Source organism: Dermacentor albipictus, chromosome 6 (assembly GCF_038994185.2).
Source record: "Dermacentor albipictus isolate Rhodes 1998 colony chromosome 6, USDA_Dalb.pri_finalv2, whole genome shotgun sequence".
Classification (NCBI taxonomy): Eukaryota; Metazoa; Arthropoda; class Arachnida; order Ixodida; family Ixodidae; genus Dermacentor; species Dermacentor albipictus.
The window spans coordinates 45,992,106-46,019,742 of NC_091826.1; the positions used below are offsets into that span (position 1 = coordinate 45,992,106).

At 52.1% G+C, this 27,637-nt stretch overlaps 2 protein-coding genes across 2 annotated transcripts in view; both read left to right on the top strand.

The window, feature by feature from the left end:
• Window positions 1–10,388, top strand: part of LOC139061024 (solute carrier family 22 member 7-like) — a 49,983-nt gene extending 39,595 nt beyond the window's left edge. The window contains exons 6-7 of the transcript XR_011515145.1: window positions 8,237–8,967; window positions 10,267–10,388. The gene's annotated coding sequence lies outside the window, so the exon portion shown is untranslated. The remainder of the gene's footprint in view (window positions 1–8,236; window positions 8,968–10,266) is intronic.
• On the top strand, window positions 8,959–19,713 carry LOC139047010 (solute carrier family 22 member 7-like). Its single transcript, XM_070520945.1, has 5 exons — window positions 8,959–8,967; window positions 10,267–10,398; window positions 11,309–11,687; window positions 12,267–12,687; window positions 18,681–19,713. The coding sequence occupies exons 1-5, from the start codon at window positions 8,959–8,961 to the stop codon at window positions 19,711–19,713; spliced, it is 1,974 nt and encodes a 657-aa protein (XP_070377046.1).
• The last annotated feature ends 7,924 nt before the right edge of the window (window positions 19,714–27,637 follow it).

A 27,637-nucleotide genomic window follows, 5' to 3' on the forward strand; every position in this document is an offset into this window, starting at 1 on the left:
CAAATTGAGGTTTGGCAGTGGAACTGCAGGGGCTTCCGTCGCAAGCGGGGGAACCTGCAATTGCACATACAAAATCTGGACAGTAAGCCTGACATTATAGCTTTGCAAGAGGGTAGTGGCTGGGTGAAATTACCGGGATTTAAAGCATTTACACCGCCAGAGATTGATCGGGGGGGTGTATCGAGCGTCTTCACGGCCATGCTAGTCCATCGCAACGCCACGGCGATTCAGCATACCATAGATAGCAGCAGAGAGGACTACGTCCTGCTAGAGGTTCTGCCCAAAAGAAAGGACGATAAGAGTCTCTTTGTACTTAATGTATATTCTTCTCCTAAAGATAAAGGGCTGGGCTTGCCAGACCTCTTGATAAAGACGCAACGGCTAGCGGCTAGGGCTCAACTCATTGTGGTTGGAGATTTCAATGCGCCTCATCCGGAGTGGGGCTATATCCGAGCCACTCCAAAGGGAAATAGGCTTTGGCGGGTAGCTCAGGACCTACAATGGACAACCTTGAACAACCCGCTAGATCATACGAGGATAGGCAACAGCGTTAGCGCAGACACCTCTCCGGACCTCACATTTGTTAAAGGTATTAGGGATGCAAAGTGGGTAAACACGGGACAGCCACTGGGCAGTGATCACTACATCCTTTCCACGGTATTTAGTGCTGCTAAGCACAAAGACAGGGTAAAAGGAACTAGAGTGACGGATTGGGACAGATTTCGGAAAGTCAGGAAAGACACAGTGAGCGGGGAAATCGAGGACTTGGGAGCCTGGGTTGAGGCGCTCAAGCAGGACGTGAAGGGTACCACAGCAGAGGTTCCGACGGTGGAGGAAGGTTTTACGGCGGACTCTAGACTGTTACACATGTGGGAAGCGCATGCGAGTCTCCTTCGGAGATGGAAGAAACAAAAGCATAATGGGGTCCTCCGTAGGAAGGTGGCCAAGCTAGAACGAGAAATCGAAACCTACACGTTGGACTTGCAGTGCAAACAATGGGGTCAAATTTGTGACGGGATGAATGGGCAATTCGGATGCAAAAAAAAAAAACATGGCAGTTGTTGAGGCACCTTTTAGATCCGGCGGCAACCAAATCGGCGCAGAAGGGTCAAATGGCTAGGTTAGTTCATCAGTATCAAGGCACGACTGGGGAGTTCATTCAAGAACTCCGAAGTCGTTACATAAATGACGAGGCGGGCGGTTTCTTGCCGGATTACTCGGGAGAGGAAAACCTCGAATTAGATGCGGACTTTACGGTGGCGGAGGTGGAGTTTGCAATGGGGCAGCTTCGTACTACGTCGGCAGCGGGTCCAGATGGGGTTACTAATAAAATGCTGAGGAACCTGGATTTCAAGTCAGTGGAGGCGCTCACGGACTTGATGAACAAATATTGGGCGGCCGGGGAGATCCCGGCAGAGTGGAAGCATGCTAGGATTACATTTATTCCTAAACCAGGGAAGAAGATCTGTATTGAGAATCTTCGACCGATCTCACTGACGTCCTGCTTGGCCAAATTGATGGAGCATGTGGTCCTCAACAGGCTTCAGGGTTATGTGGAGGACAAGGAGTTGATACCTAAAACGATGATTGGCTTCAGGGCTAATTTATCAACGCAGGACGTCATGATACAGCTCAAAAAGGACGTGGTTGATCCTGGGTACGGCACGGGCACGAAGGCTATCTTGGGGCTCGACCTCACAAAGGCCTTTGACAATGTCGCCCATGAGGCAATATTAAGGAACCTATCGGACATAGGACCGGGGGGGAGAACCTTCCGATACATCAGATCATTTCTGGAGGATAGGACTGCGGAGATTGTAGTCGGAGAATTTAAATCGGATCCTTTCCCGTTGGGGGGCAGGGGGACACCACAAGGGTCGGTTTTATCGCCGTTCTTGTTTAATCTCGCCTTGATCAAGATACCGCCCAGGCTGGCAATGATATCGGGACTTAAACATACATTTTATGCGGATGACATTACTCTATGGGTAACAAAGGGAAGCGACGCACAATTGGAGGAAACTTTACAACAGGCAGTGGATATTGTGGAGGAGCTAGCGGGGGAGGCAGGACTCTCGTGCTCTCAGCCCAAGTCCGAGCTTTTTGTGCTTAGAGATAAACCAAGAGGGATACATGCGAGGCACTATGTGCCGCCACCACCGCTGAAGGTGAAAGTGGGGGGTGTACCGGTCGCTGAGGTCCAAACGATAAGGATCCTGGGTCTGTATCTGCAGACTAACAGGAAGAATAGGGAGGCCTTGGAAAGGCTCAAAAATACAGTCAATGCTACCGTGAGACTTATCAGGAGAATCGCCAATCGTAAACAAGGCGTCAAGGAAAAGGACTTGTGTAAGCTGGTACAGGCGTTTGTGCTCAGTAGAATAGTGTATGCGACGCCTTATATGAAGATGGACGCGACGGAGAAAGGCAAGGTGGAGGCTATGATTAGACAGGTGTATAAGGCGGCCCTTGGGTTGCCTAACAATACTTCCACCGAAAGGCTGCTGGGATTAGGGGTGCACAACACCTTGGAAGAACTGCGGGAGGCACACTTGGCGATGCAACTCAGTAGACTTTCCAAAACGATAGTAGGGAGGGATATATTGGAAGGGATCGGCATTGGAGTTGATCCTCCAGCTGGGGACATGAAAATTCAGGTGAAGCGAGAAATGCACAAGGGCTTGTACATAAAACCTTTACCTAAAAATATGCATCCGATACATCACGAGAACCGTAGGAAGGCAAGAGCCAGAGCTTTACATGCTAAGTACGGGAAGTACAACGGGGCGGTCTACGTAGATGTCGCCGAGTATAAGAACAATGACGCATTTGCAGTTGCGGTGGTGGATGGGCGGGGACGCTTAATCACCTCTGGATCAGTCAAACCCCGCTCCTCAGAAACTGTAGAGGAGGCGGCGATAGCGCTACCTATAGGTAATACTGAAGCTGACCTGATTTTCAGCGACTCTAAAACAGCCATCCGAAATTTGGCGAGGGGCAGAATCTCTGTCACAGCGGCAGGATTACTAAATCGGGCCACGGGGCGAGGGACCACGGAGGTGGAAATTGTCTGGGTACCGGCCCACTCTGGGAACCATGCGAACGAGGCAGCTCACATAAATGCTCGGGGTTTCGTCAGCCGAGCAGGTGAGCCGGACGTTCCAGGGAGGTCCACGAGAGATGGGCTGGTGTCCTTTCACGACATTACTAACCATTACAAACTTGAGCGGAGAATTTACCCTCCACCGGACAAGCAATTGGTAAAGGCGCAGGAAAGCGTCTGGCGAAGATTGCAGACGAGATCTTTCTGTAACCCATACGTGTTAAACAAAATCTACCCGGACGTTCAGCCGGAATGCAAATGGTGCCAGGAACTGGCCACCTATGACCACATATTATGGAGCTGTAGCATAGCGCCGCCACCGGCGGATATTATGCGTGATCCTTCTCTCGAGCAGTGGGAGGCCGTGTTGGCCAGCTCAGGCCCGGTCGTCCAGACCAGGGCCGTGGAGTGGGCCACCCAGGTCGCCGTCAGCCATGAGCTGATGGCCATCTAGCACGGAATCGTCCGCACATGCGTTCTGACGAAAATAAAGTTTTTCCATCCATCCATCCATTCAGGAAGCGAAGTAGCAGGAAGTGGACCTGGAAAAGCCTTAATGGAGGCACAAGAAACGAAATATATTTCATTCTTTCTGCAGACCCGAGCATAGTGCAGGATGCAGAAGGGTTATATAGGGTAAGTGCCGTGACGATAGGTTAATTGGTGCAATGCGAAGCACAATAGAAGGACACAGAAAAGACAAGGACGAGCGCTTACTGCCAATGGAAATGTTTGACACAGAAGTGCATATAAACATCTGTACCAAACAAGAAAAATTCAGTTGGCAGTAAGCGCTCGTTATCGAATCATGGCCATTAACATAAATTTCCATTTGCAAAATATAATATTTCGGATCCCTCAGTGCGTGGAGTCTAGGTAATTACGTTTTGCATCCATGATTCTGTAAATGTTTCACCATGTATTGTCCCATGGCGCTGTCCTCATCAGGCGTGCAGCAGTGAAGTGTAGCGAGCGTGCTTGAGGCAGCTGCTTAAAAGGATTCGATAGCTGCTTCCTTGTAGATATAGTAACTGTGGCGTGGAACCCGAATGTGAAGAAACACATACTCCCCCACCCCCCCCCCCCCACACACACTTAAACGATGCTACAAGGTAACGACGAAGTATTTAATTTCGACGGTTTCGAGCGGTGTGTGTATATATATATATATATATGTAGGACGGAAGGAGCGACAGGACTAGTAGCACTGGAGCCGCTCGCGTCCAACATTTCGGTTGTGGGTGGGCGCACCCGGCGGCCTGAACGCTGCTCCAGAGAGAGCGGGAAGCGGGTCGGATGCTAGGATCGATGAGAAACTGCACTACTTGCCGAAGAAGGAATATACAGCCATGGCCTCGGAGATCACCTTCGCGCGGATCTCGGAGGCCATGATTCAGCAAGCCTGCTCAAGCCGCCCTCGTCGAAGAGGCTGCTAATTGCAAGCACCAAATGTCGTGCGCCGTGCCAACCAATCAAGCCAGTCGGGCCATGGTAGGAAATTTTGGAGAGCGGCATTCCTTACGGCGGCTTGGGTTGTTCAACTCTCCAGGTCGTCGCTGCGACAATGAGTATGGTAATATTCGCTTTCCCCTTTCCACCATCATCTTAAAGGTGGCGCGTGTGCTTTGTATTGTCCTTATCGGTGGTTGTGACGTCTACTTGACCACCGGATTGGCAGATTAGGACATGATCCGTTTCCCTAGCGGGTAATCTAGGGGAGCAGATGGATCTTAAGAAACATGCTCTGTGTAAGGTGTGTTTTCTTCCAGTATGACTTAGACTGCTGGGACCTAACGATGTAGCTGATGATCCGATAGCGATGTAACCGCTCGCCACAACCTAGGGAAAATATTGTAACTACAATCATTACAATCCGTGTTACATTGTAACATTTACGCGCTGCTCGGCACTGCTGCAAGTACGTATGCCTTCTTTGTAAATAAGTTTGCCCTATTTCCCCTGTGTGAATTAACCCCATGTTTTATTCCTCCAAACTCCCGACGTCGTATTCATCACAAAGTAATTATCATTTAGAAAAAAGTTTATTTCAACAAGAGACGGTAGCAACACTGAGTCACGATCACGGCACAGTTCCACCAGTACGATGTCGTATACAAAGTACGAATCATTGTATACACGGCACGTTTTCTAAATAGTGTCCGAGTCCTCACTTATTACCGTATAAACACACTGACCCATGGAAAAGCACATTTACACATAAACTAATTGCCACATCTAAAAAGATGTTCAATGTCAAGAATGTTGGGACGACGGCGTGGGCCAGCTTAGCATCCGTGTGATGCCCGGCTCCGTGGTCACGGCATCCAAACCATACACCGCCAAGGAGACGAAGATCTGGAACGTTGATGATTATATACAGATGAACACGATGAGCTGTGCCGTGGGCTTCCCGCAAATCAACTAGACAAATGCAGCGTCACGATACGTACTTCCTGTTCAAGCAGACCCTTTATGACAGAACGATGGTGCGAACTGGTAATTTTATGGCATTTAATGATGAGTATGAGAATGTCAAAAAAGTATATTCTAGAGTATTCGGAGACAGTATTATTGTACATAAGGAAAACAAAAGCTAGTGCCGCAGCAAGGGGCTTCTTACTAAAAATGTCATGCATTTTTGGAACTCGATGTGGGCAAAAGCCTCCGCGTGCCTTAGCAGAGGGCACCTGCCAAGAAGGTTACGAAGAAGAAGCTGAATCGAACGCCGTTTCGCGTTTCGCCGCGATCGAGTTCCCCGACCGAGAAGAACGTCTCCTTGCGTCTAGCTGGCACCATGAGCGAAGGAGGCACGCACTCCAAGGCAGAAGGAAAAGACTCCAAGACACCGAAACGTCATCGGAGTCGCTCCCGAGCCGGCACGGTGACCTCGGCAACGTCCAAGAGGAGGTGAGCTGCTGGGTTACTGGGACCTTTTCGATAGTGTGTTATCACTATAGTGCCACAAACTTAGACGCCGGCAGGCACCCTGTTGTGGCAATCGGAAGAGTAGTCGTCTGCTATATATCGAGTTTGCGAAGAATCTTGTTTTCCGGCTGCAGAAAAAACAACGTGGCATTCCTCGTAGTTTACGCACAGTGCTGGATCAAGCCGATTTCATGTAAGCGGGGGCTTACTGAAATTTAAGGAAAATTATACTCTCTTTATTGAGACCAAAACACTCCCAAACAGAGCTGGGCAAATGATCTTCTTTTTTTGTTTTTCTGCCGAACACAACACACGATTCCTTGTCACGTCACCCTCATCCTCACCTTATAAGCGTTTAACCCGTCCCCCACTGATCCTTACCCTCCGCTAATAATTTTTCTTCCCTCCCCACCCTCAGCTAGCAGGGTTGCGTCGTTCGCCGTCATACTTAATTCTCGCGTTTATTGAAAAATATATATGCAGAAACCGTCGAAGACGATTGCCTAAGTAAGCGAGAAGCCTGCACGAACGGACGAACCAACGAGCGAGCGACAGTCCCCTCCTCCTTCTTCCGGCCCCTCCCTGACCCGGTGGCACATTCCCAGATTCCCAGGGATGACCAGTGAGAAACGTGGAAGAAAAGCGGCGTATTCTAGTATCGAACATACAACAAAACGCCATTTTTGACGCATAATATCTCCACAGGTCAACTATAGAAATGAACATATTATAACATGCAGCGCAAACACCAAGCGAACCGTTGCCTAACTTGCCTATGATACACGCGACCGCTGTGGAAAAACAGGCTCGCCTCAACGTTCTCGAAGATGAGGCTTGGCACTTAGCATTTAAAAGTTTCGGTTTTTTTTCGCAGATGGAGCAGGGGTACCAATCGTGATACAAATCGCGACGATCCTAGAAGTGCAGCCCTGGTTTCTATATGAACTTTTTTAAAAGTGTGCGCCCGCCTCTATCACAGAAGCCAAAATTGCTTCGTGCAACCGTCATCGCTTCTTCTGACTCTTCAGACTAGGTATAAAGAGGGCCTATACAATTCCACCGCTTTTTTGTTTAGAACTAGTCACAAATTTATAAGTTTGCCGTAGAACGCATGAAAAATTATATGCGCAGGTCTTTAGGGCATGAATCGCGATAATTTTATTTGAAAATGTAAGAAAGAGACATTCCGCGCATCAGATGCAGAATAAAACAAACCGCCTCTTTCTCAGCCAATTCCACTGTGATTACACAAGTGCGGAAGTTTATTGGGTCTGGTATAGCTCATGACCTCAGAAATTGCACGAGCTACTTCCAGAACGCTTTCTCGGAGGCCATGCGTAGTTTACAGTTTCTTGAGAAAGTTACTGGGGAAAACTCTAGCGCTAGTGTCTACGGCGACATGTTCCCGGTCTGACTGAACCACCAGTAAGCATGGTGGTTCAGTCAGTATAGGAATGGTGGCCAGTACAAGGATTTGCCTGGCTTCGTTCTTCTGGCTTTAAACGGCTTCGAAAAGTTTACTACATAAAAAAAAAATTTGCCATGTACGAAAGAATTCACATAGATTATGCATGTACGTAGAAAATTGTTCCCTGCCGGTATAGCGAAATATGATTTCTTGGAACTTAGGAAAGTTAAAGCGGGACGAAAAACGTCACAAGAACATGCAACTCACACAAACACGAACATTAGACGATGCCCAGTATTCTCGTTGTAGTTAAACAATCCCTATGTCAGAGTTCTCTATATTAATTTTTGCATAAAGGTTTATGGCGACAGCCTCACTTTTGCCACGCGCCGTGCCAAGCCATGCACCCGTGAGCACAGACATAGGCAGAAATTGTTTTGGGGGAGAGGGTTACGCTCTCAAATGGGGAAGACGAGGGTGAAAAAAGGAAAGAACGGTAAGGCCACGTACTAACACAGAAAGTTCCGGAGGAGGGTTCGTTCTGTGTGCCACTTCTCTATTGAGTCGCATACCATAGGCTTGTGGAGACACTGAATCAATTCGTAATTCAGGTCCACAAGATGAAATTGAGGGGCTTTTCTGGAAAATCTGAACGCCAAATTTCGACTGCGATCCCCGAATTGAAGCTACATTAAAATGGGCAAATGAAAATCGGCTTTAGAGCGAGATCTGCGGTTCGTAAACTTTTGCTCAGAGGAGTGCACGTGCTGATACGGCGTCGTCCGATCGCCCCGTTGCAGAAAATCGAAGAAGAGGCATGCCGGTGAAACGCGAACATCGTCACCATCGCGTGTCTCCGAGGCGAGCATGCTCTTGCCATCCAACGCATCCACGCCCCTTAAGGAGGCCGTGTCGTCGACGACCACCTCGATCGACCCGGGAGCCGACCTGGCCGCCACCCGCAGCGCCACTTCGATGCTGGTGGCCGAGGTTGTTCCCGAGAACGCTACGACGACCACCTCGATCGACCCGGGAGCCGACCTGGCCGCCACCCGCAGCGCCACTTCGACGCCGGTGCCCGAGGTTGTTCCCGAGAACGCTACGACGACCACCTCGATCGACCCGGGAGCCGACCTGGCCGCCACCCGCAGCGCCACTTCGACGCCGGTGCCCGAGGTTGTTCCCGAGAACGCTACGACGACCACCTCGATCGACCCGGGAGCCGACCTGGCCGCCCCCCGCAGCGCCACTTCGACGCCGGTGCCCGATGTTGTTCCCGAGAACGCTACGACGACCACCTCGATCGACCCGGGAGCCGACCTGGCCGCCACCCGCAGCGCCACTTCGACGCCGGTGCCCGATGTTGTTCCCGAGAACGCTACGACGACTACAACCCGCGGTGCGGCCGGGCCGTGCGGAAAAAAGCAGCAGCGTCATTAGGGACGAGAAGCTCGGGTCCATCGCGCTGGCAGCCGAGGCCTCAGAGAGCACCGGCATCACGCACGCTGCCACGGACCCGGACATGGCGGCAGTGAGCACGTTTTCTCGATGTCACGACGTGTCGTCGTGGCCCAGTTTAAGGACACGGGGCCAGTGTAGCAGTCGGTCGGTCGGTCGGTCGGTCGGTCGGTCGGTCGGTCGGTCACGCATTCAGTCGGTCACGCAATCATGCAGTCGTGTCGTAATTAGGCACACGGGCTTCTGTTTGGCAGAAGACTGTCAAGGCGGTCGATTAATTGACTCTGCCCTGTTCAACTTAAGGTATGCGAGGCCACTGTTGACCAGTGACATATATATCGATAGGTCAATGAAACAACATATCTATCCTATGTAACGTTGGCATGAAACTTGATGACTTAGATTGCAATAGATTAAGACGCGGAAAAGACTCGCCGGTTAGGAAGCTGTCTTGTTGTGTGCCAACCCTATGTGCCACCTGAATCGTATGTTGCTGAAGTCGGGCGCTACACTACAAGGAAAAATTGAACCGAGAAAGCGCAACAAGGTTCACTGAACAAACCATTAAACACAAGCAAACTGTGCACGCAAGTAAGCATGAACTAACCCTGGCACTTGACGCGGTACTGACGCGTTGCCTTAGCGCAAAGATTCCCCAGTATTTTGAGCACACATTTTGAGCACCAGTACCAAGCCGTCGTATAATGAACATTCAGGATTAACCCAGTGATGAACACCGGGGCCGCACCTTTCAGCTTCGCTGGTTAAATATTTGTACGGAATTCTTGGGCGGTGATTTTTTTTCTTGCTTGTAGAAAATAATCGAGAAAGTAGTGTCGGCTCTAGCTGTCGGAAGTGGGCGTCGAGCTTTCTTTTGGCCGCGTCCTACTCGGACGTTGTTTTTTAACGTACTAACGGGGAGAGACTGCACGATGAAGAGCACCTCTTCCCCGACTTCATTAGCTTTCTGCGAGTGTCCGCGCTAATGTCGGACGCGACGAGGAAGTTTTGGAGTCGTTCTACCCGTTTTGCCTATTCGTTATGGATGTTCGTGGTGTCGGTTGCTCGGAGCTCAAAACTAGGCATTGGCGGTTGTATTGCGCCATGTTGTGCTAGCCTGCCTGTTGAAATTTCCTGCTGGCATTGCCTTCCATGATGTAAATATAATGTTGTCAGTCTTCCTGTTGTTTTAATTTAGCACTTCTGACACCGATGTAACCGTGACGTGATGCTGGATGACTTACATAGTCAGAAGCGGCGGCGGCTCATTCGTTAGGAATTTTAAAGCTTCGGTTGTGAACCGAAGATGTGCCTGGCTATACTTGGATATTACATACAGTTCTTTTTTTCTACTTTTTGTGCACGTTCACAGGCCATTGGTGTGCGAGATGTGGACGAGTCCGAGAATGTATTGGCCCAAAACCGACCAGTGTCCGGCTACGCCCCGATCGAGAAGGATGACAGGCTGGCGATGCCGCCGTCTTTGGAGGTGCCGTCACCGGCGGTAAGCGAAGAAAATATTGCTGTATAGTTCGATAATGTATTTGTGTTAACACAAACATGTTATGTGGTTGTATAGTGTATATTTAGCAGCGCTGCCATTTCACACTGACGAAGACTGCCTGTAGGGTGACCACAAATATAACGCCCCATGAAATGCTTTTTAGTTGATATTCTGGCGTCCGAAACACCGGCTCAGCTCGGGACAGGACATCAAAGTAAATATAGGTCGACTGCACGACTTGCCCACAACGCATGGGACTACAGTCAGTCAACAATTGGCCGAAAAGGGAAGCTTGAGCATGAAGCGTAGGTTTTCGACAAGGAAGCTTGCTACCGTCAGGGAGGCCCTCGCCCGGCCTCAGAACAGATCTAGCAGTAGACCCTGGGCCCTTCCGGTTGTTCGTGCATACTCATCGCGTACTACCCTCGGTGACTATCATCAACTGGGTAGCCGCATTCGGCCTCGCCGACTCCGGGCAGTGAAGCAAAAATTACGGGTTGCGACAGGAAACCAGAATAGACAATCCGGAGAAAGGCTCATCGATCGTCAGCCTGTAACCTCTCTCAGCGCGACGACGATTTAAAGGAAGCTTGTCGGAAGTATTAACAGCTCGCAGTGGGAGCGCCCTCTTCCCTTCTCCGAACGCGCACCCTAGGCTCGTTTACTGAGTGGCTGATAACGAGCCCTAGCCTTGGCGGCACCGCACGGGGTTGTAGAGACGGAGCGTATGAGTACGAGCGCATGTGTTTGTGGAAATTGGCCGATGCTGCAAACATTTGATCACTCTGTTACACCACGTGGTCCGCAGTTTCACTAGATATCGCGACAAGCATGCCAGCGGCGCAATATCAACCCGCGCCTCCTATAGTGCCTTTGATTTTCTTTTCTGAACTGGCATGTGCATGCGCAGGTCTCTTACGATGGCCAGGACCCCACGCTGTCGCCGTCGCCCAAGCGCAAATCGCGCGGACAAAGTACGGTCACGTTCGGCGACGCGCAGTCGTACCGCGTCACGTCGGCCGAGCCGTCGACGAGCGAGATTCTGGGCCAGGGATCGCACCAGCTGCGCATCTTGGCCTGCGCCCAGCTGTCGCTCGGGGCGCTCGCCTTCCACTACCAGTCGATGCGGCTGCTGGCGCCCGTCGACGCGGTGGACCACTGGTGCAGGCAGCCGCCCGAGTTCGCCAACCAGAGCGCGCAGGCGTGGAAGCACGCCGCCATTCCCATTGGTCCCGACGGCCACTACAGCAGATGCACCGTCTACAGGTTTCCCTACTCGCACGGCACGGGTGCGTACAATACAATACACACAGGCGTGTTTACGGTTGACGAGTTTGCTGACAGTTCGTTATCGCCAAATGGGTGACCGTTTACGTTCGTGGGGTTTCGCAAGCTCGGGAAACTACACGCGTTGTGTCTTTCTTTTAGTACTGCATTGACAGCATTCCGTGACAGATCAGGTATGCAGCGATCAGGGACCCCTCAAAGGAAACGGGTGTACTACATGCGCCAGCGATCTGTCTAAATTTCGGTGGGTCGCACTGCTTACGGATTGTTCATGCGGTGCGCGATTCCGACGTCGCGAGAGTGCGAGGTTGATCACATAAAATCCCGCATCACAATCGCAGTCGTTAGATAGCTTTCGTTTAGGGGACGCAAGCGGCTTGCGTACGCAAGAACTAGGGGCGACGGTTCTGCGCATGCGCAGACGCACACGTAGGGTCTGCGCATGCGGAGTACCGTCGGCCCTAGTTCTTGTGCACGCAAGCCGCTTGCGTCCCCTAAACTAAATCTCTCTATTGCTTCGCCCGTTGGCCGATACTGCGATATAACTTCACGCAAGTTCGCTCTCTCTCTGGACGACGCAGCAGCAGCGGCCACATCGGGCTCCGCGTCCTCCTCGGCGTTGGGGCCCGAGGTCGTCGCCGGGCCTCGGAATGAGCTCCCGTGCAGCGACTGGGACTACGACCTGCCTCCGGACGTCCTCACGGCCCTGAACGAGTGGGACCTGGTGTGCTCCAACGCGTGGCTGGTGCTCGCGGCCCGCCTCTACACCTACCTCGGAGGCGTCGGGTGCGCGCCCTTCCTCGGCAAGATGGCGGACAGAACTGGTCGCAGGCCGGTCCTGCTCGCATGCGCGGTGCTCGCGGTGGCCGCCGCGGCGTTGACCGTGCGCGCGGACTCGTTCTTGCAGCTCGTCCTGCTGCGCATGGTGGTGGCGGGCTCGCTGAATGGCTTCTCGCTCGTTTCCATCGTTCTTCTGTTCGAGGTCACCTACGAGGCCAGCAGGTCGGTGATATCGAATTTTTTTTTTCATGACGAATAGTCACGATGTTCCAAACGTGGCGGCCATGACGTCAGTGGTCCCTTCTGTGACTGCCGGCAGTACAGCGAAAGCACGATGGCCTCCCAGTGGGTTGCAATGTTAACACCACTTATCTATAGGCCTTCTTGCGTAAAATTGCGTAAAGCTCCCTTTATTAATAGGCGTCTGCCTGTTTTAGCCGCGATGGGAGAGTGCTTCATGTGACATCCCATGCTATACCCTCGGCGGCACTCGACGCGGTGGCTGTTTTCGGACTCGCGTGGTCTGCTTGATACAACGTGGCGTCTTCTACGTTAGAAAGGGCTCGGTGAGACGTCCTGAAGTCATCTCACTCGGTGCGGCCGGAGTTTCCGCTGCCGGTAAGGCGGACGGAGCAGATCGATGAAGGGCGTTGACTCTTTGCACTGGTGCAGCCACAACACTTTCGACCGCACCACGCCATTGTAGCTTGTTGTCGATGGTGACGCCCAGGAATTGAGCATGAGTTGCACGAAGAATTGAATGCCCTCTGATATTGAGCGTCAGACGTGTTGACTTGCGTCTCACTCCCGGGAAAAGCATGAAGGCAGGGTTTTCCGCTGATAAAGATAAGCCAAGCGTCGATAAGTGGCGATCTATAGTGGAGATTGCGGCCTGGGCTATCCGGGCCAAACGTTTGTGTCGGTACCCCGAGATCCAAATGCAGATGTCATCTGCGTCGATGGACATTTGAACTGCCGTCCGACCTACTTTCAGGGCATCTGGAAGGCTGGCCATGACAACGTTAAAAAGCAAGTGAGATTGGACACTTCCTTGTGGGACGCCGAGGGGAAATTCGTCGCTTGTCACTCATTATACTTCCGAGCTTAACTTGGACACATCGATCACTGAGAAATTCATGAACGAATCGAAGAGCATTTCCCGAGACTCCCATGGCTCGGAGTCCGTTGATCATGCCTGTATGAAGCACACAGTCGTATGCCTTGGCAACGTCCATAAAGATGGCGAGTGTGGAAAGGTCGTATACGCGATGGTGCTCGATATGGCTTAGTAGATCGAAGACACTGTCCTGGGCACTCAACCGTGGACGAAATCCGGTCATACATGATGGCAGTCTATTTCCTTGCTCAAGGTACTTTGTTAACCTCGTACATATTAGTCTTTCCGCCAACTTTGATGCGCATGATGTTAGCGATGCTGGCCCATATGAGGTGATGTTGTCAGGATCCTTTTCGGACTTGAGCACTGGCACCACCCATGCTGTCTTCCACGCTTCTGGGATCTCTCCTGTGCTCCAGACGTGATTAAATATGTCCAGAAGGGCTCGTTTTCATTCGTATGGCAGATTTGTCAGCATCTGATTGCTAATCAAATGGGAACCCACAGCACAGCGTGTTCTTAATTTGCTAAGCGCCAAATCCAACTCACGAAAGGTGAACGGCGTATCCATGGTATGTGAAGTGCTTCAGACAACAGAGGGTTCGATACTCGTGCTGATCTGCCAGATGTGCATACGTCTGCAAAATCTTCAGCAAAGGTTTGGAAATCTTTTCCTTGTTTCAAAGCAAGTGCTTCGATTGGCCTGTGTAGGCGAATATTTCCGGATAGGCTCTTCATTACTCCCCATATCCTTGTCATGGGAGTAAACGCCGACAAACTCTCACAGAAAGCAGCCCATCTAACTCGTCTTAACCTTTTTGTGTGACGATGGATGACAGCGTTTATCCTGTTGTATTCAGTTTTCGCAGATGGATCTCCCGTTTTTCTCATTAGTTTTCGCTCCGCTCTCCTACGCGCTGCGCAGAGGTTGTTTAGTTTCAAATCAGGAGTAGGGAAATGATCTGGCAGTTTCAACATTGAGGTAGCCACTCTTTTGCTCCACAGCACATATGCGAACAGCTCACCAGGGGAGTCATCCAACGCTTCTCTGTATGAGTCCCAGCGTGTCACAGCACAGAATTGTCGCCCAGCAGTGTGAAATCCGGTGATGTTGGTGAATATCGGAAAGTGGTCACTGCCCATCCTGTCTGGGGCCGTTGTTGACGATACGACAAGGTCTGTAGAATGGATCACGAGGTCTATGGCTCTCCATGAATTTGGTAGTCTGAAGAAAGTCGGTTTGCCATCGTTCTCGATACATAAGTCAGCAGCATACGCGGCTGCGACAAGTTCCTTGCTTCGGGAATCTGCAGTCTTATCTCCCCAAAGCGAATGATGTGCGTTAAAGGCGCCACAGATTATTCTAGGTGAGGGGCAACGAATGCAAAGATCCTTTATAAACCCCTCCATGGAGACCTTCCTGCGCGGACTTATATACGCCGACACCACACTGACTTTCCGTTTTCCTAGGCACACTTGCACAGCGGCGACTTCCAAGAAGGTAGAACAAAGGTCTGGCACTGGTAAGGTGACGTGAGGTATTTCTCGCCTGATTTATATCACCGCAGTTCCATTTGCAAATGATGGTATACTCGGATTTGCATGTCTGATGTACCCTGGGATCGTCCTTCCATTTGAGAGAACGGCCTCAGAAAGGGCTAGAATTGGTATAGGTATGTCTCGAAGGAAAAGGCTGAGTTCAGAAAGACGCTGTAGAATACCGGCGTAGTTCCATTGCATTATTAAGGGCATTTTTGGACGACCGAATGGACCAAGTGGGCGAGAAATTGCCATTATGCTACTGAGGTTATGTGGAAGTAGAGCAGAGTATTACTGACTCAAGGGCCAGCACCGCCTCCAGCATATCCTTCGTTGAACTAGTAGGCATGTTCGCGACGTAGCAACGTACACTGTAAACTAAAATAAACCCAGCTGAGAGTTTTTGAGAGGTGATGTGCCCTAAAACCTCCCCTCCTCAAATATTTACTCCGATGTATGGGAGCAAAACAGCGCCATTCCCTCGTTTCACTCCGCTGGCTAGCTGCCGGAGTATTAAGGCGACATGACGCGATTTTACTCCGCTTAAAAATTTTGTTCTCCCGTGAAACTCCGACAGGGAGTTTTGAAAAACTCCCCTGCGCCGATACAGGTTAGTCACATGGCGCTTCCCATGAGGCTGTGCGCCTCGCCAGCGACCGGGCGCGTTCGGCGGAGCGGGCAGTGCTCATGGCTGACGGTTTGTTTACGTCTGTGAAGTGTCGTTCCGTGACAGAGTTTCGTCAATTTGTTTCCCGTATCTCCTTCCAGAAAGTGTTAAAGGCATGCCTGAAGCTCACTGTATCTCAGCTTCAAGTACATTAGCTGTGATCACTTTGCTGACAACGATGATTGCAAGAACCACGTTTTCAAGTGCGGAAAAAGGCTTAGGTATACCTCGAAGCTGCTCACTGGCTTGTGATGTCGGCTCACGTTCTGGCTGTGTTTCCGTGCTGCGTCACCCTGTCTTGTGTTCTTCAGTACGTGAAATGCCACTTCTATGTCCTTTTGAGTACATGCTGACAACGTCCGGTGTAATGTTTGTAAGGACCGCGTAGCAATGGCAACAGCAGCCATGCACTGTTCGAGCGACGACATCCGTGCTAGTCGCGCATGAATGGCGTAACCCAAGTTCGTTGCGGTGCTGTGTTGCCAGTGAGAAAGACCGGAGTGCAAGCAACTGTTTTTATTTATCTGTGAACGGATATCCTCGCCCGAAGAAAAACGGTAGGACATAAGTATATATGTGTGCTTAAAATAAAGCTTCTTATTGAGCGATGTGAATCGAATTGTTATCGCGCATATAGGTTTTGGTCACGTCATTGCTTCCGATATTGCATTAACATTACGCTCTATCCGAGACACTGATTTAGACGCATGCCTGCTGGCTACGAGTTTAGAGGTTCACTCGACAGATCAGCGATGTAGCTCCTTTTCGCAACCGAGACAGATTGCTTGTACTCAGAGCAAGTAGTGCGGTGTATAAAATGTATCTGTGCATTTTTCGGTGTTACGTCGGCTGCTGCGGGTCATGCTCACACGTAATAATTTCTTGCTACGCTACCACTATATCAAAAAAATGTAATTTTTCTATGCAGCACATGCACTTACATTTTTCTAGCTTACTGTAACTAACGCACTACTTTTTGGCCGCGAACGCCGGCAGTGTGCGAAGTCGCTTCAGCACTCACAGAATGGCATAGTTTTGAAGAATAACGCCATTAACTTTTTTTCTCTCCCTATTTTGAATTAACAGTTTTGTGTTGATTAAGGTATTCTGTTAGTTTCAAAGAGGCAGATCTCGTATGAACGAGCATGTGAGTCATAATTCTGAAAAAAGCACAGCTGCTCCCTTGGCGGTTTCGAGGCACTCAGTATCGTGGCTATATATACTGGCACCGTTGCCTCTTGAGTATCGCGTGTACGTGGGATGTCTTTCAAATTTCTGCATTGGGCGTTTCTTGAATGTTTATGTATGTCATGATATATGTGCTTTCATTGACTTGTTTCATCGAATTTGACGCGGTCTCATGTGCATATTTCGAAATTTGACCAGCAGCCTCTACATGTAAACATGTTCGCGCAAACGGACGCGATGCCTCTTTTTATACTCCCGTTGCACCTCGAAAAAACTCCGTCAATTGCAAAGCTAAAAATAAAAAAAGACAGGAAAAAACCTCCCATAATACCACGCAAAAATTCCGCTCGTACGGAGTAAAAATTCTACTCCGATCATACGGAGCATAATAAACTCCGAACCGGGGGGTCGCTAGAGGACAAGCAGTATACTCCCACCTCGGAGTTATTTCCGTTTACAGTGTAGTGCTGTGAACAAAGCGCGTATCACATGATGGCAGTGTTCCTGCTGACTGTTTCCAAGTGGTACTTTTGCTTTGTGGCATCGTATCTTAGGATCGGCATACATGGAACCCTGCGTAATGCTGTTGGTGAGTCGTACACACTGGGACATGCTTTTGAGAGGTGTACACTTACAGGATATTTCTAACTACACATTCTTTTTTTTCTTAATATGAATGTTCTTGGCATGTGAACCATGGAAAAAATACTGGGAAATCCCATATAGCGCTCTGACTAATGTAATTATAATACTTTTTCTACAGCTATTCTCGGTTTGATTTTCCAGGACGTTTCCGCGTTCTGACGTCAGGAGGGAGTACGTGGTCACGTGAGAGCAGGACATTGCGATTCTTCGAACTCGCCCAGGCTCACTTGGTGAACTCCCACGCTGCTGCTTGTTATGAGGCCGATGCAGGAACATATCAGGCGGCCGAGCGAGCCGGCGCTCGTGTCAGAATCTCGCAATGTCTCGCTTGAGCGTTCTCCGTGTCGTGACGTCACCACACGACAGAGGCGATACCGAAAGTGGTGAAGATTAGAGAGCAGATGAGTATACCTGATGTTTCAGTTGACAATAAAAGAAAAAGAAAATGGAGGTGGGTAGGTCACTGAATAGGGAGGACGGTCTGCCGGTTGTCTATTAGAGTTATAGACGGGCGTGCTCAGGGAGGGTAAGAGCAGTCGAGGACGCCTAAGAATTAGTTGATGTGATGAAAAGTGGAAATCTGCAGGTATAACTTAGAATTAGCTAGCGCAAGATAGCGGTAATTGGAGATTGCTGGGAGTACCCTACATCCCGCGGTGGACATAGAAAGCCTGCTGATGTTGATGATGATTATGTAAAAGCGCAACCTTCAAGCCCCTGTCCACTAAGAGTCCCAGACCGATCCAATTGGCGAGGGATGGCCTTGGCCTCCCTCCCCACCTTCTAAATTTAGCACTTTACCTCTCCATGACCCCCCTCCCAGACCTGTACAAATAGCTCTTCTGGAACGATGTTGAGCCCACTTGAACAGTTGTCTGTTGAGAAGAGAGCTCCCCTTCAAGCTACGCTTGATTCGCTCCTGCCAGAAGTCGCACTGCCGTTTCGACATTTAATGGCTCGAGCATGTCGCGACAAGCAGCGAAAACGCCTATCGATGTGGCCTCACGTCTAAACTCGAACGAGTGAAGAACTCGATAAAGCTGCCGCGGTGTAACGCAGGACTGACTACCTCTGCGGGGCGATGGCGGCGAGCATTATCTGCGGCTGGGCTCCTTGCCTTCTCAGCGCCGCCGAGCATGTGTTCGACCGGCAAACGCTGGCGTTTGCCTTCCTCGTGCCGGTCTCCCTGCTACTGACCAGCTTCCAGGCCGTCCGGGAGTCCTCGCGGTGGCTGCTCGTCAGTGGCGGCGTCGCCGACTTCATCGACAGGCACAATGCCACGTCCCCTCATGGAGGAGGGGGTCGCTCCGACGTCGAACTGGACCGTGGCGCTTTACGGCGGCTGCGTGATGCCAAGGCCGCCGCGACGGCCGAAGGATGTCGCACCACGGAGGCGTCTCTGCAATCTGGCAGCGCTGCAAGGCCGATCGTCCTTCCCGGATTTGTGGCGAGGACCGCGTCGCTGTCGGTGCTCTTCTTAAGCCAGATCGTCATCATGAACGAGACGTCGGAATGTGGCGAACCGGAACGGGATCTGTCCTCGCCAGCTCCGTCCTTCTGGCGGGCGGCGGTCCTGGTGATCTCGCGCGCCATCAGCGTCCTGCTGGCGGCTCGATTTCTGCGAAGTTGCGAGCGCAAGAGGGCGCTGACGCTGGGCCTCCCGCTGAGCTGCGCCGCCATCGCGCTACTAGCCCTCGTCGAGCTGGCCCTCACGAGCCGCGACTCGTACGTCCTCGTCGTCGTCGGCGAGCTGGTGTTGGCCTCCGCGTTCGTCAACCTCGCTGTCGCCTGCGTCTACTGCCTCGAGCTGTACGCGACGGCCGATCGCGCCGCGGGCTTCGCCACCGTCTGCTCGTCGGGCGTTCTGGGCGGCGTCGCGCTGACGAGCCTCTTGGAGGGCCAGGACCCGGCGGTGCGGAAGGTGCTCGGCCTGTCGCTGGCCATCGTGGCCATGCTGCTGGTCGAGCAGCTGCCTGAGACCAAAGACGCCCGAGTGCACGACGCGTTGTTCGACGCCATCTCGCAGCTCAAGCGCTACAGCATGTCGAGCTCGTCGAAGAGCTTCCCGGACCCGCGTCAATCGACCGACTAATGGCTACTTGCCCGAGGGGAAATTGTTCGCGACCTGTAACTGAAATCCCCGCAGTTTGAAATGTGTCGCACTGTTGTTTCAATTTCGCGATCTGATTGTTGAAATTTTAAACATATACGTGAAGAATTCCCCTCTCTTGTACGTGTCGCCGCGGCATTCAGTATGTTTCTTTCCCTTTTGCGTATTGTTTACCGCAGCTCTGTATGTCTGTCCAGCGTTCAACCACGAGTGGGAGGCAGACTTCATCCATATCGACACGTAATAGCGCTACACACGCAGCAAAGGCTGCTTCCTGTGACTTGTCTGTGCACCGAAGAGCGTGCGACCTAAAACCTTTCAGTAGTGGAGTTCTCGACACTTCCCTAGAACAGGAGAGACATTTCGCCAGGGCACCACTAACTTCTAAAGCGTAGGCCTGGTTTATGATGTTTTTAGCATTAGTTGTATCCTCTGTGCTTTGGTACCTCGGTCAAGAACGCCTTTGATGATGAGTACAGCCGGTTTCGTTGCATGCATCAAGCCTTGCGCAAACGGTGTGTTTGCCATCAGGTTTCGTGTCATACGCGCTGCTTATTGTTGGATTTAGTATTTCTAACTATATGTGTGCGCCTATTATGCCAGCGTCAGGGGCATATTAGACCCTTTGTGTGTAAGCTTAGGTGAGGACGTACAAGCGCACGCTTTCCATTTTGAGTGTGTGCGAGTTATTTCTCGATACGAAAAGTCTTGAGAAGCTTATTAAACCTCCATGAAACATCGCGTAATCGACGAAGCAAAGAAAAAAAAAACCGCTGTGCCATCGTACCAACCACGTGACTCACGACATCACGGTGACACCTCAGCAGCGTTGCATTGATTGGTTTTCCAAGTTTAGTAAAAATTGTTGAACGAACGGTTAGGACAATGCGTGGGAAGAATAACATCAAGAATTTATAGCTCTCTTATTTTGTATTGTAATGAAACTACTATTCTATAGTGTCCGTTTCAACTGGACTAATTCACATCCGTGGATTCTCCGCGGGGCGTTGCAAGCTTATCAGATCGAGGTCAAACAGCCGTCGAGTGTGAGGTGGTGGTGAAAAACTTTTATTGCTCTCAGACGAGAAGCACGCGGAGGCACGCACATGGGCCAGTCCTTAAGGGCCCGGCCCCTAAAATACTGGCTGGAATCCCTAGTGCGGGACCCCAGTGGCGTCGGCCGCTGCCCGGGCGCGCTCGACCAAGGCCCTTTGGGCCTGCAGGTCATAGCAGCTGAGGAGGGTCGCCTCCCAGTCCTCCCGAGTGGGGTTGGGGTGAGGGGAATAGCTGGGTTAGATGGGCAGGCCCACACCATGTGGTAGATGTCCGAAGACGCACAGTGCGGACAACTGCCCGTGAAAGAACGATCAAAATGTTTGAGTGCTGCCGGGCACTGCAGAGTGTTCGTATAGAGACGGAGTAGAAGCCGCTCCTCCGTCTTAGATAGACCTTTACTCGGGCGAGGGTAAAGGTTATGGCCAGATTGATAATGCACGACAATGTCTTTAAAAGAATACGCGGGATTGAATTCAAGATGCTGATCTAGGGGGTCGAGAAAGGAAGCCCGGAGAGAGAGCGCGCGGGCGGCGGCATCGGCTGCCTCATTACCCTCGAGACCCATATGAGCAGGAGCCCATACTATGTTCCGGTGAGCGGGGTCCCCGGTGTAGGTGCAACTTTGAAGTAGTCGGTAGGCTAAGTATGGAGCCCAGCCTTGCTCGACGTTCCGACAGGCCCCTCGCGAGTCGGAGATAATTGTTTTGGAATCAGAGTGGGTAGCAGCCAGTGAAATGGCGACCTCCTCCGCATGAGTTATGTCGCGGGCGCGAAATGTAAGCCCGTTAACTGTTTTGGACTGGTGGACGACTGCGGCCGTGTACCATCCCCCATGGTGGGGGCCGGAGGCGTCCACGTAATAAGTGCCGGGTTTCGACTCATAATGGCGGCCCAGGGCTTCCGCCCGCGCCAGGCGCCGGCCATTGTCACGTTGTTAGGAAGAGTGTGTACCTGGAGGGCGCATCTCCACTCGAAAGGGAGTCGTACTCGCTCTTCCATAAGGGTGGTGTGTTGGATGTGTAGTCGGGCAAGGAGGCGGCGACCCGACAGTGTCTTAGAGAGGCGTGTGTATTGGTTAGTTAAGTGAGCCTCTCGGAGCTCCCGGAACGTGTTCACCATGCCTAGACCCAGGAGTCGCTGGTTGGAGGTGTTCACGGGGAGATCGAGGGCTCTCTTAATAATTTTGCGGAGGATGACTTCGAGTGCATCCTCGTCTTGTTTCCGAAGGTGGAGGTAAGGAGTCGAATATAAGAATTGACTGGTCACGAATGCATGCGCCAGCCGCAAGGCGTCTTTGCACCGCAACCCCCCGCGTTTGTTGGAAACCCGGCGGACCATGCGGCCCACCTGGTCCCCCACCTTACGGAGCTGGGCCAGGGTAGTGTTCGACCGTCTATGTTGATCAATGAAAAGCCTCAGTACCCGGACTTCTGTGTGTTCAGGAATTGGTCCGGTCTCCAGAAAGAGCTCAATTTTGGCTGTACACTTTAGTGAGGGGCGTATGTGTACAAATTCAGACTTTTGAGGGCAGCATTGCAGGCCACAGTGGCGAGCATGACGGTCCACTATGGTCACCGCTTGTTGCAGGTTGGCCTCTATGTCTCCGAGTGAGCCCTGCGTGGCCCACAGGGTGATGTCGTCGGCATACAGCGCATGCTGCGCACCAGCGACAGCACCCAATTGGGCCGGCAGGTGCATCATAGCCAGATTGAATAGGAGAGGAGACAGAACTGCACCCTGTGGTGTTCCTCTGGTTCCAAGTCGGAAGGGACCGTGTTGAGTGTCCTGGATTTTAATGTAGGAGTCACGATCTGTCAAAAATTGCCGAATGTATCTGAACGCGTTGCGTCCGCAGCCGGTTTGTGAAAGATGGGTGAATATTACCTCGTGAGTAACGTTGTCGAAGGCCCCCTTCAAGTCTAAGGCCAGTACGACTGTATCGTTGTGGGGGCATTCGACCGGGTCAAGGATGTCCCGATTGAGTTGTAGCAGAACATCCTGTGCGGACCTGTGCGGGCGAAATCCAAACATGGTGTCTGCGAAGATGTGTTGATTTTCCATGAACTCGGACAACCTATCACGCACCATCGTCTCCATTAGTTTGCCCACACACGAGGTGAGAGAGATGGGGTGAAGGTTGTCCGTGTTGATGGCCTTGCCAGGTTTGGGAACGAAAGTGACCAGAGCGGTTTTCCAATCGTTGGGGAGTGGCGCGTCCCCGAGCCAGATTGAATTGATGTAATCCAATAAGGACTGGTAGGCCGCGTCGGGTAAGTTAGCGAGTAATTTGACTGTAATTTTGTCCCGACCCGGGGCTGTGCCACGTTTCATTTTCGCCAGGGCTGCCCGCAAATCGTGGAGCTGGAACGGCTGATCCAGCTCAGCGTTCTCCGAACCTGCATAAGAGTACGCCGATCTGCAGGGGTCCTGGGTAGTGCACAAGTATTGGTCCCGTAACTTGTGCGCTAGCTGAGTTGTGTTGCCGTGAAAACTGTGTATGGCACGTTGTAGATGTTTATGAGTTTCTGTGCGTGTCTGCGTTGGGTCGATAAGGGCGCGGAAGAGCCGCCAGGTATTCCTGCTGGACATCTGCCGCGCCGCCGTGTTGCAACGATCCACCCAGTTGGCGTCTGCGAGCTGGGCCGCATACTCGGCCGCCCGCTGGGTGAGCTCGGCAATTCGAGCCTTAAGTTTGCGGTTATGCTTTTGTCGGCGCCACCGGCGGACGAGGCAATGCCGCGCTTCCAAGAGGTGGAGGAGGTGGTTATCCACGTCCGATACCGCCTCGGAAAGCTGAATTTTGGTTTCGGTGGAGCGAAGGCTCGAAACCAATTGTTGGGACAATGACTGGTAGCCTTGCTCGAGTATAGATGTCGCTGTGTTGTAATTTTGCCTAAACTTGGACCAATCTGGGAGTCGGGCCTGTGTTGTGGGTTTTGCTAATGGCTTGGTCCGAATTGTAGTGTTTAGGATGCAGTGGTCGCTACCGAGGGTTTCCTCTGTGTTGACCCAGTCTGCATACTGAATGTTGCGGGTAAAGGTCAAATCCGGACATGTATCCCGTGTCACGGCATTGCCTATATGGGTTGGGTGGACGGGGTCCGTGTGAAGAGTGAGGCCCAATGTTGACGCAAGCTCGGCCAACTTGCGTCCCCGTTTCTCTTCACGCTGGTACCCCCAGACTCGATGGGGGCGTTGAAATCGCCAACAATCAAGAGGGGGTCCCGACCCGCAACTCTTAGCGCACGGCTAAAGAGGTCGGAGAATGATACATTCGGCAATTTGGGTGTGCAGTAGACATTTAGAATGTGCAATGGTGAGTCCTGTTTGCGGAGGGGGAGGAGAGTCACCATTACATGGGAAAACTCAAGGTGGAGGTCTAAGTCGACCATATTTGCAGTATAATTTTTATGAACGCATAGACAAGACGAGGGGTCCTGCTGAAACGTCGTATAGTTTAAGGTGGCGCCCCTTCCTGGCTCTTGAAGGGCCACCACGGCGGGCATATGCTCAAAAGTTGAAAGGAAAAGCCGAAGGTTGGCCCGCTTAGTACGAGACCGTAGTCCTCGGCAGTTCCTTTGAGTTACAGTGACAGGATATGCCAATTTAGATAAGGGGGAATGCCTACACCGAGGTTGTCCCACCATGTTCGGATTTAGGGGTTAGAGGAGGGAAGGTAGGCGTCCCGGAGCCAGCAACCAGGGGCTGAAATTCAGCTCCTGATAGGGGGCAGCTGTCCTCATCGTCTTCCAGATCAATTGCTCGACGCGACGATTTGGAGGGCCGGCCGGATACATCTTTAAGAGGACCGGCCCTGCGAGACGTGCGGGGGAGATTCGCGACATGTTGGGGGTAGGAAGGGCCTCCATGACCTTGGCAATGATGCGTTCCATTGCCGTCCCGATAAGGGTCTCGAATATGGTGTTACGACGGGCTTCAAGATTGGCCACAAAGGCATCCGACGTCACCGGCGCCGCCGTGTCGCTCTCCATGGCTTCTGCTAGGGGTGCAGATTGGAGGGGAGCAGCGGTTTTAGCTTCTAAGGCTTCAATTTTGGCAAGTAGCATCTCGTTTTGGACCCGGAGAGATGCTACCAAGTTGTGAAGCTCGGCGTCGGTCGCCGAGCTAGGGGAAGGAGAACGTGGTTGGGAGGAGGAGGCAACCTTGCCCGAGCCGCTCACCTGTTTTCCCTTTTTGACTGCGGTTTCCCAGGCACCGGTCTCGCCTTGGTAGTGGGCTTGCTTCCCCGATCCGCCGTGTGGGGGCGGTGGTGGCGATTGGTCGCCCTTCGCATCACGCCCGCTTGCGGACGCTTGCTTCTTGGGAGTTGGTGACGTCACCGCGGGGAGCTGAGTCACCGCCGGTGGCGCGATGCTGCTGACCTGGCTTCTTCCTCGTCGAGCCAGGTTTTCCGCCCATTTGAGCGGCCATCTTGGTGTCGAGGCGGTACTTGGCAGTACAGTCTCTGGAGTTTGTGGCATGGCCACCACCACAAACAGCACATTTCGGATTGCACTCATGAGGGGCCCGCAACCCTTCCACGAAAGGAGCCTGCAGTCCACACAGGCCGCACTTGTCTTGCATTGGATTTGGACAGGAGTCTGCTCTATGGCCCACGGTGCCACACACACCACAGGCAGGGATAGTGCGTAGGTAGGGCTGCACTTGGACAATCTCCGAGTTGTAGTTCACTGTCCGGGGCCTCACTTTTCCGGCAAAAGTCAGGCGAACCTTATTGGAGGTTCCAAATTTACGAATTTCTAAGATGGTGCCATGCCTCTACTGAATACCGTCTTTTAGAGTTTCCCCTGTTTCTTGATTTCCCACAGTGATGACGCCGCAGCAAATTTCTTCGCCATTTTGCTTGAGATGGCCCCGCAGTGGCACGTCTCCCTGAGCCGCTTTGATCACGAAATCACCAAGCAGGTGGTCTGCCACGTAGGTGTTCTTGGTGCTCGCAATGAGTAGATTTTGCTCGCGGGAGAAGACAAAGCTGAGTTCCGCTGCCATTTGCGGTCCGAGGTAGGCACGCAAGGCCAGGCCCAGCTCACCATATTGGAAGGCACTCCCGATGGCCATAGCGGCTCGGGGCTTGATGATCATGACGAAATCGTCGGGTTGGAACTTGGGGAGAGGTTTGGGCCTCCATGTTGATTTAGGTTGGCGGTCCTTGGCCACACGCGAGACGGGACCATGCAGAGATGAGGTCGACTTGCCGGTTGTCGTTGTGGCGTCTGCCGTCAGTTTGGCATTCCGGCGCTGAGAGCGGCTCTCAGCGGCAAAAAACCTATTTGTTAGCGAGTGTGAGGGTTCTGTTTATTTTGCCAGCCTGTGCCAGTAACACGCGGGACGGAGGGCAAAGCGCAGTGCGTGGAACCTGTTTCCCGAACGGAAAGTGCGTTGAACCAGATCCGAACTACCGAACCTTTTTCTGTTCGACATAATACCATCGTAAACGTCACGAACGTCACGTCATGCTTAGTACACTCCGTTGCCTTTAGCTGTTGCTTGAAAGATGGCGTCAAGGTGCTTAAGCTCCCACTGGAAAGTTTCTTCAAAGCCTAGATACAGGTACACGAAGTACTGTGTGGCTTACACGATATAGCATAGTCAAGATAGAGCGATGAGGAGTAATGAAGGTTTCAGTGCTCAATCTTTTCGTATAGATGCATGGATGTAACTGTAGTGGGTCCGATTCCGCCACCGCCACCGTGAGCGTCTGCACAACGAGCGGATGTTTATGTTCGCAGCGCCGGCCTGCGCGCAGAGAGAAGAGAATGAACTTTGAGCGCAACCGGCGAGCAGCCGAGCGGCGGTGAAACTGAACCTTTATTGTACGTGACTTCCACGCCGAGGAGGCCGGCGCTGCGAACATAAACGTCCACTAGTTGTGCAGACGCTCACGGCGGCGGCGGCGGAATCGGATCCACTACAGTAACTAACATATTCTTGTTCTTGTTCCCTAATGAAATGGCGCAGCCCACGCTGGACGATCGGCCATGAATGGGGCGCTTCTAAGTATAGGCTGGGAATGCCATGACTTCTCATCCCCCCCCCCCCCTTAGTCCAAGGCGCATGCGTCGCGTAATTGGCCTTCGGGTTTTGTCAGTAAACACCTACAATCCCATCCAATCCAATCCAATCCAGCGGTTTGCACGTGCAGCACGAAAGGTCCGGTGGCAGCAAAGAGGACGAAGACGCTGACCGCGCACAAATGGCTCACCCGACTGGTTCGCCTTCTCAGACGAGGGTATTCATTATCCCCGCTCTCAGCGGTCACCTGAGGCTATTTTTCTGCCGCTTGCTCTTCAGCATGCTCTCAGTGGCAGCCGCCGTGACAAGTGCCATTGCCGTCGTCTCACTCGGAGTGTACGGGGTGAGCCGCAAGGGCTACCTGTTCAAATCAAGCTCGGCGCCTCCTTTCTGTTGCCCGGAAGACGTTCGGGAGGCGGTGCGTTTCCTCAACAGGAGTTGCGACCCCTGCCACGAATTCTACGCGCGGGTCTGCACCAACGGTCTGATGTTCAGGCTCTGGAAGAAACTGGCCCGCGAGTCCGAGCTCGAGCAAATGGTTGTCACGGGCCGAGTGCCATGGCGCCTGCGGGAAGCCAAGGGCACGGCGTTCTTAACAGCCTACTACAAGACTTGCACCGAGGCCATGCGTCAAAAGGAAGGCTTCGTCTCGAACCTAGCCCAAGTCCTGGCGAGGGAAACGCACCGGTTCCTCGCCAATCCGGACTCCTGCAACGCCCTTGTCTACGCCGCCATGGTTTCGCTCAAGTACAATACAAACTTCCGACCGCCGTCGAGGTCAACTACGAGCCGAGGGTTCCGCTCGCGGAGCTGACCG